An 11870-nucleotide genomic window follows, 5' to 3' on the forward strand; every position below is an offset into this window, starting at 1 on the left:
GGGAAAGAAAGGAGGGAAAGAAAGGAGGGAAAGAAAGGAGGGAAAGATAAAGAGAACTCCTAGCCAAATTCAGTAACTATGGGTGATTTAACTCAAACTGTGTGTAGGAAGAACCATACCTTCAGTGGTCCAACTTGCATCTGACCTCCCTCTTTTTCCACTGGTATCTCGTCGCTGACAGTGAGCAACTCCGACTGAATAACCTTGCGCAGCTGAAGCACTGCCGAGCCAACGGCCACCGGCTGAGGGTAGAAAAAGAAGATGTTTTGTAAGCTTTCTGTCAGGGCTAAACAACTACGGGCATTATTGTGAAGCAAAAGACTTCCAAAAGAGCTGGAAAGCCATGGTCGGCCACTCACCCTCCCACCTTTCCACCATTAGAGGCATCACCAGGGATTTGTAGGGAAGTTTCCCTTAGTTCCAGTTTCAAGTGTCGCTAGGAAAACCGTACGGAAAATTCTTGCAGCACCGACAGTAAGCAGTTCCAGGTTAATACAAAAATTAACCTTCCAAATCCTCATTACTGAGCGAGATGTCCGCACTTTAAGACTCGATTTATTAATGCATGAAAAGAAAAGCTCCTTTTAGAACAGATGGGCAGATATCTTCGATGAACAGAGATCTTTGCTGGTGATGAAAACAAAACCTAGGCTGAGCTAACATCAACAGCAGACTTGGAACACACGCAGATGATTATGCAAATATGGTTCCTTGCATCTATTTGCCCCAAATAAAGATCCTTCTCTTTTCCTAGAGGCACAAGTCACGCCAGTTTCTCACAACTCGCATTATTCCCCTTGCCCTGATCACAGCAACGATATCAAGCGCCCCCACGTTAACTCATTTAAAGATGGGGGAAAGGCTTTTTTTGTTGGTTTTTTTTGCTTGAACTCCGAAAATCCTTTAGCTGGGCGACCAGATTGAACAGCAATTAGTTCAACTTAGAGCCTGCACAGTGTCATTTCCCTACCTAACACCTCCGATGGTTGGTTAAGAAGCTGCTCAGCCAAGCCACGTTGCTTTTGGCTGCTTTCCCTCTGAGGGCTGAGATGTCAGCCCTTGAAAAGAAGCGCTGCGTAAGACTTAAGGAACACCAAGACGTTTTTTTTTGTTGTTTTTCAGGACACCAAGAATAAGCAATTTTTAACAAGTACCTTTTTCTGGGTGCTTTTTCTCACGTAGATTTTAAAAGCAAGGTCAGAGCTCCACCAGTGCTCAACCATCGTTCCACCGAAACGAAGAGGGAACACAAACCGCTGCTGAAATTTCACCACTGCAAGGAAGACAGAGACTTGTGAGCTCTTCGCTGGATCAATACCCGTCTTTTGAGCTGGATCAGGAACAGAAATGTTCGGTCTCTGCAGAGAATGTGCAGGGTGAACACGGACACGGGAAGTTCAGGAGGCAGGAGAAGAAAGTGATGGCTCTTCTGGCGATGACGGACAAATACTCAGAGAGCATTTGCACATCTGCCAGAATAAGAGATCAGGAAGGGCTGGAAGCTGAAGAGCTGTTGCTAGAACCCTCCACAAGAATCTCTCAACATTTCATCCCATTAAATTATGCTGCGAGTCGGCGGGGAATTAACTTTTTTTCCTCTCTCAGAGGAGCAACAAATATTCAAAATTAATTGGATATTAACGGGCTTTCTTGCGGAGATAATCACTCCTCCGATACACACACGATCATCTAATTATGCATTACTTCGTAACATCAAGCCCCAATTAAACCATTCTTCATTTTCTACGGCCAGGAAATAGCAGGAGGGCAGTTCTGGCTCACTTTGAATAAAGACAGAGTGAAACGCTGAGATGCAAGAATAATCACAAGTTCAGGAGAAAACATTAGCTGCAAGAAAAGACCGAGCGGGTTGGTGCTTAGTCTGGAAAAGAGAAGTACAATAGCAGTGATCGAGTGGTAAGCTTTCCTTGTTCACAATGAATAAAGTATTCTTGTGGTGACTAAATTCGGGTTAGATATAAGGAAAAATTGCTGACAGGAGGCTAAGGAATCTCATTCAGGGTCTTGAATAAATGAGATAAGCAGCTCTCCGGAAAAACAAGGGTACGTTGGATTGACTAGATGGCTTCTTCAAATTATTTCTGGCCTCATCGATTTTTCTAAGTTCCAAAGAGCTGGAATCTACCTACACCAGACGAAGTGCAGGAGCGTGTATTAGCCCTGTGGTACAAACAGCCAAGGTTCAAAAGTTTAGTCCGTACACAAGCGGAGAACTCCGAATTAGTTCAATACAGAAAGATGCGAAGCCGACGAACGACCACATGGGAAAGTCAACTGAAAGTCACCCTGGAATTCCACTTTCTGAGCAGACAGGACACCCAATGATGCTCACGCATCATTTTCTGCTCATCAAGTACAAAAATTTAACCTAAATCATTCTCAGGGATATCAGGAGCGGTAACTCAGTAAAGAGATGAATGACTACTGATAGGATAACAGGACTTTTTTAAGGACTCTTGGATCCATGAGACTCTCCGAGCTCTTGCACGTTACGTGACATATTTCAGCACCTGGAGAAGTGAGGTATTTATTTGAGATAAAAGTATTTTATCACCTTCAGTACTATTGCAGAAAGGATACCGGCTTTGCGTTGACATGAAGGAATGACCCGCTATTTTGGTCGCTAGGAAAAGGAATGTGACTAGTTCTTGGAAGAGAATTTAAAAAAAAAATGGTTTCCTCTTCCCAGAGAGGAGCATTCCACTACCCACAGCGCAGTAACTCTTTTTCTACAGGTGCCACTAACCATAATATAAAACAGAATATTTTTGACGCGGCAAAGAAAATACCTAAGAAAATGCTACTAGTTTCTAACTGATGTCTCAGTCAACAAGACTAAATACAAGAGGGGGGAATAACGGTCTTACCGCCGTCTGTGATTTTACTCGAAGCTATTCGGATCACTTCTGTGGTCACGGAGACCTGTCCTTTTTCGTTCTTGGAGGCTCCCACAGGAAAGTGGTACTCAACGAAGAAGGTGCTGCGAATGAAAGAAGTGAATGGGTGATCACGCTCCATCTCAAGTCTATTTATTGCACATAACGAATCCAAACATAGCAGACAAACTTTGTACTCGCGATTTATTAAGTTCCTCTGTTATCTTAGAATTAACCTATTGTATTCTTTCAGTAGGTTACGCGTCAGTCAGGTTCTCCTCTGAAACATGCCTTTTGTTTTCAGCGTACAGCCATGCACAAAGCACATTTGAACCTTCCCAAAACACCAGAAAAAAAGCACAGCTTGGAGTGAGACCACATCAGGGCAAATCATTCCCATCTCTACTATCTAGAAATCTGTAACATACCGTTTGCTGAGACGACGAGAGAAATGGGAGGATGCCAGAAGCCTGAAGAGCTTAGGTAAAATTGGTGACAAAACAGACCTCAGGAAAATCTCCCTCCAAGGCACAGGTAAGAAGTTGGTGAGAAACAATCCCCCTTACCACTTATTAACTGGTGCAGGCCTTGGAGGCTTCCCCATTAAACCTTTCTTTCTCGGTGTAATCTGGGTGCCCTCGGGAGGGATTCGCAAGCTTTCAATGATGACTCTGGCCAGGTGTATCCTCCCCAGCAACGCCAACTGGTCTACGCTCAAGGCAGCGACGCAAACTTCTTCTGTGCCAACATCCAGAGGGGCGAGTTGTCTGGTAGGAGAGCAGCTGCGGAGACAAAACTGAGAATCAGGTCGACGCAAACATTTTTATGACTGCATAAAGGGAAAACTGCAGCCTGGCAGGGTATTATTTAAAAGCAGATCATTAAAACACACATTTTAATGTACCTTTTACAACCAATTTGGTGGTTTCTGGAACAGAAATCATACCATAGACAGTATCAAGGGTCTGTTACTTAAAACAAACAAACAAACAAGCACATTCCATGCTGTTGGAGTTCTGCTTATTGCAGGTGAACTCTTCAAAAAGAGCTTTTTTCATGTCCTACACAACAAGAGGAGAAGAAACAGCTCGGATCTGTCGCTGCTGCAGAGGAACAGCATCAGGATTTTTGTCATAATTTAAAATCTCACGGTTTATTTCTAAGCCTTGGCTTCTAAGCGGTTTCGTACCGATACCTCTGGAGACACGAATTTTACTTGAATATAAAAACGGCAGCATTTGCAAGGAAAGTTTTAGAAATAATTGTCTGGAGCTGTATCAGGACCAAAAAAAAATCCAAACCTTAATACTCACTGATATTGTGCTAGTAAATGTCGATAACCAGTTTAAGGACACTGTTACAAGCACTTAAAACAGAGAAACTTCTGTTTCGCTGTTGTTTGCTGTAATTCTCCTGCCTGTTTGCTAGAATCCAGAATCTTTTGTACGTGTGTATGCAAACTAGCAAACCAAGAAGCATAATGCCACTGGTTCTTTTTGTAAATTACATCAAATAACTAGGAGTTTTTTTACTTATTTAAACAAAGCGTGTGAAAATACGCAATCTGCGTAAACTTTTAAAGGGTATTTGAAATTTGAAAATACCATTTCAAATCTCGTCCGAGTTAGCTTTTTTTTGGAAAAAGCTTGATCATAATTCGAAAAAAAAAGAATTGTTTGCTGTGAGGGTGGTGGTCAAACACTGCAAGAGGTTGCCCAGAGAGGTTGTGGAGTCTCCACCTTTGGAGATATTCAAAGCGTCACCAGACGCGGTCCTGGGGAGCCTCTCCCAGTGACTCTCCGAGCAGGTGCATTCCAATATTCACGACAGTGTGATTCTGTGGTTAACAGAAGGGCTTTCAGGCTTTTGGTTTGCATTTAAGTTTACATGACGTTTGCTCCTTTGTGGCACGTGCAGTTTCGTAATTACTTGATAAGCCGAAAGCGTTATCTGCCTGCAAACAAAACCAAAAACGAACTTTGCTCCTCACCCAAGTTAGAGGAAAGTCAAAGGGCAAGAGAAAAAGAGTGATTTGATCCCAGAATATTCTGCAGTTTTATTGGTTCTGTGTTGGGAAAACATAAAAATAAATAGAATGCAATTTAGATCAGGGCAGAATGGAAGCAATTTACTTACTGCAGATATAGGAGAGAACACAGAGCAGCAGGGAAACGCGCTCTGCTGATGCGATCTCTGTCCCTGTGAAGTGGATTCGTGTTTTATACGCTTAGAAATGCTACGCAAAGACAGATTACAGGATGCGAGCTATTCGTATCTGATACGTGCACAAGGCCACAGAACTGTACAAGGCTGGTCTGGAGTCGAACGGCAGCTTCCAACAAGCAAGACGCTGCTGAAGGAGTCACAACTATTTACCTGGCCTTAATTTCTGTCACTTTCTGATCCTGATCAAAGGCACTGGAATCCTTCTGGGGATTCACAGAATTGGCTTTCTTCACAGTTTTTGCCTTGCCCATTTCTTTGGGAGGGTCAACGTCTTCATCGCTGAGGAAATCGCTTAAACTGGAATCCGATTTCTGAAACGGAAATAACGCACGTAAAATAAGATGTTAGCTACCTTTGTCAAAAAGGATACAAAGAAAAAAACAACCCACAGCTCGTGGACTGCATGATTTGAAACAAATAATATTCTAACGATTTTTTTTCACAGACATATAAAAAAAACAAGGCTTCTTGGACAGCCTAAATCCTCACAATTTCCAAATTCAACACTTACAGAATTTTTTATCTTTGTAGTATGAATATGATCAGCATTACTAATTTCAAGCAACGTCCTCACAAGTTTCTGTAGGATACTTTATTAGACCTCACTACTATTTATTTATTTATTTATGATGCAGATGCAGGCTTCTGATTTTCCTTCCCCTTAGGGCCTGCACATTAAGCACCTTCCTTTTGCTTTGCACTTACAGGAGCCGTGTAAAAAAGACTCTCCAGCAGACTCTGGTCGTAGTGGGGATCATTGAGCTCGCTGTCATACACCTCGCTCCCAATGGACAGAGAATCCCAAAGGGAACCTGTCTGGTCCCAGAAACGCACAGGAGGTAAGTCAGCACTGTGGACACAAGAGAAAGAAACGTAACTTCGCGTGGCAACTTCTGCAGTCAGTTTCACACAAATTCTGACAACGCCGCCTATTTTCTACTGGATTTGTGCCGTGCTGCCTCTGGAAACAGCCCAACGATGATTGCACAGCGCTGTGCCCAGCTCGTAGTCCTTGCGATACCACCTCTGGACCTATCTGAAATAAAAAACATAGGAATACCTCTAGAGATCATCTGGTCCAACCCGCTGCTCAAAGCTTGAGGATGGAAATTGGGAAATTGTCCAGTTGGGTTTTGAATATCTGCTAAGTTGGAGACTCCACAGCCCCTTTGGGCAGCCTGTTCCCATGCTTGATCACCCTCATGGTGAAAAGTTTTTGGAAACAGCTACCTATAATGTTAATTCAACTTCTCTTTATACCTTTTGGGTCTCTTTAAGCTCTCAGTAATACTTAAGAATTATCAAAACTAAATACAAACTGTGTCTCGGTACCTTTAAAGCACGGCTGGAACAAATTGCGTTCTGTATGGTTAAAGCGTTTTCTATCTGTGCTATAAGTTCAAAACCTTTTAATGACCTCCCAAGTGATCACTGTCATCCAGTAGTCACGGGGAAAAGATGAGTCAAGGGAACAAGACGTAGGAACTGAAATTCGGAGCCACATCTGCCACAGAAGTCGTGCGCCTCCTACCCCTGATTGGAGTAGAGACAATGGAAGCATCGATTATACTCTTGCTACTCGTCACAAAATAAGAGAGAAAGATCAACTTAATACTTGGAGAAGGGTTAAAAATAACTGCTAGTCCTCTCTATTTTTAATTTTCAGCCTCTAAGTCCTTCACAGAAACGCTGTATTTATGTACATCTTAATATTTTAGGACACAACAGTTACAACTTTTAAGTAACTTAATTTTTTAAGTAATTTAATTCTATCAAAGACTGTGATTAATCTTCCTGTCATGTTCACATGGAGGGACTTGGAGCCACCCAGGCTGTCATATATTAAAGCTGAATGCAAGCTGATCAAAACCTCTTGTCACCACAAGCTCAGGGGATTCACGTTTCCAGAAACGTGGAGAATATGGAGGTCAAAAGGCATTTTTCAGTAGAAAGTAGACAAATAAGGGCAATTTGCAGTAATCCTCAGTGTGTTACGCTCACCTGCCCAACAGTAACTGTATCGCTCTCTCCTCAGAGTCGAGGTCCAGTTGCTGACTTGTGATGTCAGATGTGAAGGGATGGGGATCTTCAGGAGCAGGCACAAAATCTGAGCTCAGGACGTTTGGGCTCCTGGTTAACAAGCGACAGCAGCACAGAGAGCAGTAAAAGGAAAAAGAAAGGTTTTAATTCTCTGCGGCACGCTCAGGATTTCAGTCACATAAAGGGGCAAAACCAAAGGTTATGTTCAGCCTTCTCCAATTTGTAGCTTAGCCTCCAGGTACACAAAAACTTTCCGCTGCCAGTCACATTTCTCATCCAGAAATCTTACACTTTGCAATGGGTCAAGATGGCCCAAACCCGCAGTTTAAACACAGTTGCTGCAAGGAAGAGGAGAGAGGGCTCGAGAAATTCAAGGGAGATGTTTGTAAGTGACAAGCTGTGAATTTTTCCAGTAGAGTCCAACAAATCATCTATTCTTTAAAAGAAACTGGAATAGTTTGAGCTAAAGCACCAGGACTTCTTTTCCTACAACCAGTGAGTTCCTCAGCGCATGGTGAACGTCAACCTGTGTCATCGTTCCGATTAATTCATCACACAGGAAGCACGTGTGCACATCCGTGCTTCAAAGGATGAACTGGGAGCCTCCAATAATTGTTATGTATGTCATCAGGTGCCTTTCACGTGACAGTGACTTCTCATCCAGTGCTTTTTGTGTTTTCATTTCCACGGTATTTTTTATTTAAACGTATTTTTCATATCAAAAGGTTTTTAAGAAGTGTGAACACGGTATTACTACTTCAGGAATGATTTAAATTGTATTTGCGACAGCGGCTTTGACTGTCAAAGAAGGACTCCGCTTTCTGGCTTACGATGGAACAAAAAGCAATTACTCACCTTACTCCAGCAATAAGAATCGAATGTTTCTCTTGCAAAAGCGTGCATTTGTCTTAATACCTCTAAATTGCACTTGCGCTGGATTGAGAACATTTACCAAGTCTACTACAAAACAAAAAGTTGGAGTTCGAAGCTGCAAAGGCACAATTATTGTTGCCCATCAGCTAGCGAAGAGCACACAGAACTAAGCGACGACTGCTAATTCTGAGAACACAGGTAGAGGTGCAAATTTTCGTGGGTGTTTTGGCACCCGTAGAAGCTAACTAGAATGTGCAAAAGTACTCATTTTATGGCACTAGCTACGTATATTTCTTTGAAAACCTGTTTTCTGTGATCAAGTAACATTTAATTTACGTTCTTTATCGTACTCCTGCTCTTTACCACCGTTTGATATTTCATTATGAAATAATTCTGTGCTATGTATACAAAAACAGCGCAAAACAAAATTAAACCTATTTAAATCAAGGCTTGCTACACAACGATTGAAATCAACTCACAAAATGGAGGCTTTTACTTCCAAAGACAAATTAATTTCCCATTTGGCTGAGAATCCTAAAACACGTCACGTGAATCTCACGGATAAGGCCTCAAACTTAACGTTTTGGAACTAAATCTCGCTTCCCCCTTTCCAAGCTCACTTTGCTGCTGCTTTGAAGCCATCCGTCTTCACGAAAGGAGGCACTTCACTCAGTTCAATCTCCACGTCCGGGCTAGACTTCATTGCAGAGACAACCATGGCATCGCGGAGTTTATTGCCTTGATCCAGAAGAGCTGAGAAATAAGCAGAAGGATGAAACTTCAGCATTCCAATGCAATTCAAAAGCTGTGTGTAGACACAATAAACGTGCCGGATGCAGTCAGAAACCTTCTATTTTAGACTATTATAGAGAGATCTCGATGTAACAGAGGTTCAGTGCATGCTATGGGCCATAAAGCACGGCTGGGAGGGACAGCAATCCTCTGGCAGCCTCCCACTCCCAGCTGTACAAACACCTCGTCTGCACACACAAGCCAGGCATTAGAAGGGCGTTAATTAAGATCCAGGAGCAAGATTAATTTATGGAAGAGTAGCTCGTCACCTTAGGATGCCTCATCAGCAGTGTAATTTAAAGAATTCTCAGTAAATTGATAAAACAGAAAAACTCCCGAGACTACACATATGGAGACTTGCCCATTCGAATCCAGTCCAGGAGGTCCGTGATGGAAAAGGGATGCTAATGAATTAGCAGGCGACGGAAAAGAAACCATTTTCCATCAGAAAACGCCAGAGAAACCCTCCCAGTCCCTGTCTGAGCAGGAGTGGCACCTTTTGATGGCCATCTCAGAAGATATGGCAATGATTCAACAGGCGGTGAAGCTGAAAGTCCTTTTCCGTTACCCCTCCAGGTCAGGGACATTAAAATATTATTTTTTTTAAAGAAAACTTTCTTTGTTATCCTTTTCTGTTTGAGGTAACACAGCAGGAGCATGCAAGAGTCACTTGTCCTTAAATCTCTCTACGCCAGCTGCATACCAACCTGAGAGCAGGTCCTTTGTAGCTGGGTTATGCAAAGAGAACACCCGCGTGTTTGTTCCGGGAGGCGCGTCGGGATCAGCGCTGGTGGGAAACGACTCCGGCTGCTTTAAAGGATTCGCTTTTAAATGTTCGTCTGGTAAAATCAGACGGTGGTGGGAAGCAGAAGAAACATCTTTTACGTTTTTGGAGTTCTCTTGAAAGAATAAATGGTCCTTTCCTCTATTGAAAAAGAAAACAGCATTTGATCCATTTGAAGTGGAGCAGTGAAGGGATTCAAACCTCTTCAAATTCTCCCCAGCGCTGCAGCTGCTTCCCTTCTGTACCCACTCCAAAAAGAAACGTGACACCTCATTTTACCGACTCCTCATTTTCCACTCATCCCATCAGCCAGACTCAAGCTGTAAATAAAGGACTCGTGGCACCTCAACTAGCATAGGGGGAACTAAGTCATCGCAGGATGCGATTTTATACCAGATGAGAAACTGTCCCTGCAGGCTCTTAAATGCTGGGCGGTTTGGAGCTCATAAAAGGTGCGTTCAAAGAAAATCAGGTATCCCATAACCCACAGGCGGGCTGCCATTGCTTAAGAAATGCGTGAAATGCAAAGTGAGCCAGAATTTTGTCACGGCAAAGAAAAGCTACCTGGGAGTTGTGGCTCTGCTGCTGTCAGCAGGCTCCTGGCCAGCAGCAGCCACCCGGGTGCGCTTAGATTGTGGCGACGGAGGAAGAAACCGGGGCTTGCTGCTTCCCTGAGCAGGAGCCGTATCTAAACTTGCATCTGGGGCTGGGGCAGAGCTGCCGGCGTCACGCGTTTCTGACAGGGGTTCGAGAACCAGCGAAACCTGAAAAATAGAACGTGAAAACAGAGTTTTCATCTTTTTCCTCACTAAGTACAGCACACGCTCTGTTTAACTTGACTATTCATGATACGGACAGCTCACAGATTTCCACACAAAGCGGTCTTTGCGTCATTCAGCTATGTAACATCATAAAACTCGGACTTAGCTACAGCTATTTATTTCCCATTCCGCGTTTCTAAACCGCGGGCAACCATCTCTCAGCATAAATTAGCCGGAGCCAGGGCTGCAGAACAGAACAGCACCTCCTTTTCTCCAGATTTCCAAATATTTTACAGACATCAGCCCTGTGAGGCATCTAGAGAAACATCAGAACTATCCGAGTTTCCTCGAGGAACTAGCCAGAAGTATTTATTTTTAAATCCACCGTGAAAAACTCACCCTTGTTGTAGGGTCCATACATTTTCTTATTGAACTACCAATGCCGCACATCCTTCTAAGGGAAACGGTGTCAACGTCACCAGTACTCATTTTTTTTATTTCCTACCTGAATCTGTAAATGGTTTAGGGCAGGGGGCAGGTCTGTGGGATGTGGACTCAGCACAACCGGGTCCTGACACCCGATTATTCCGCATTACAGCGCTATAAAGGACAACAAAGAGCAAAAGCGTGAGGACTACCTGCAGCTCTCCCAGTTTCTCGGATGTCGGTGAAAGGATGGTGAAAACCCCCCCGATCGGGTGGCTGGGAGAGAGCTGGGGCAGTTCGGTGATCTGCACTCTGCCAAGAGGAAGGTGGTCGAGTTTGGTCATCACCTCGAGGACGAGCACGCCCATATCTGCAAAGATCAGGAAGAGATCTCATTTCGGTGACGCAGCAAGGCCACAAATAAAGGCAACCGAGACTCGTCGGGTAAAACGGAAGAGATGCTAGTGGTTGACATAAAGTTGTATCAGAAAATTGGGAAACAGGATCAGAGAATCAGGCAGGTTGGAAAAGACCACTGAGATCACCCAGCCCAACCTTTACCTAGTCCTGAAGTCCACCACTAAACCATGTCACTAAGCCCTAAATCTTGAAGACCTGCAGGGATGCTGACTCACCCACTTCCCCGGGCAGCCTGTTCTAATGCTCCACAACCCAGAAATTTCTCCCCAAATCCAACCTAGACCTCCCCTGGCACAACCTGAGGCCATTTCCCCTCGTCTTATCACTCGGTGACTGAACAGTATCACTGTATAAGTAGTGCCAGCAGGGGACACACCCAAGACATCAGCCTTCCTATAAAGTTCCTGCAGATCCTTCTGTAACGCAAGCACCTCGGTGACAGTCCAAGCTCATCTCAATGCCTTTGTATTCTCCACGCTCTTAGAAATTAAAATGCGTAATTAATGTGGAAAATATGCTACCTGCAGCCGCCTGACCTCGAAATGAGAGGCGGTGGCACTGTTTTGGAGACCTGCCCAAACCTCAACCGCCAGCAGGATGGATGCCAGCCCCCAGGGCAACAACAAAACCTTCCTGATCCAGAATCCCAGA

The 11870-nt window shown here is 43.8% G+C and overlaps 1 protein-coding gene across 1 annotated transcript in view; it reads right to left on the bottom strand.

Annotated features, from left to right (window-relative positions):
- The window catches only part of C2CD3 (C2 domain containing 3 centriole elongation regulator), a 49597-nt gene extending 38376 nt beyond the window's left edge, over positions 1–11221 (bottom strand). Inside the window, exons 1-11 of the mRNA XM_035338977.1 lie at positions 11012–11221; positions 10177–10376; positions 9536–9753; positions 8657–8789; positions 7125–7253; positions 5829–5973; positions 5274–5434; positions 3464–3679; positions 2889–3001; positions 1155–1273; positions 120–242 (exon numbers count right to left, since the gene is read on the bottom strand). Coding sequence (XP_035194868.1) covers positions 120–242; positions 1155–1273; positions 2889–3001; positions 3464–3679; positions 5274–5434; positions 5829–5973; positions 7125–7253; positions 8657–8789; positions 9536–9753; positions 10177–10376; positions 11012–11167 — 1713 coding nt within the window. The 5' untranslated portion in view covers positions 11168–11221. The remainder of the gene's footprint in view (positions 1–119; positions 243–1154; positions 1274–2888; positions 3002–3463; positions 3680–5273; positions 5435–5828; positions 5974–7124; positions 7254–8656; positions 8790–9535; positions 9754–10176; positions 10377–11011) is intronic.
- Between the last annotated feature and the right edge of the window lie 649 nt (positions 11222–11870).

The sequence above is a fragment of the Oxyura jamaicensis genome, chromosome 1 (genome assembly GCF_011077185.1).
Source record: "Oxyura jamaicensis isolate SHBP4307 breed ruddy duck chromosome 1, BPBGC_Ojam_1.0, whole genome shotgun sequence".
NCBI classification, from domain to species: domain Eukaryota; kingdom Metazoa; phylum Chordata; class Aves; order Anseriformes; family Anatidae; genus Oxyura; species Oxyura jamaicensis.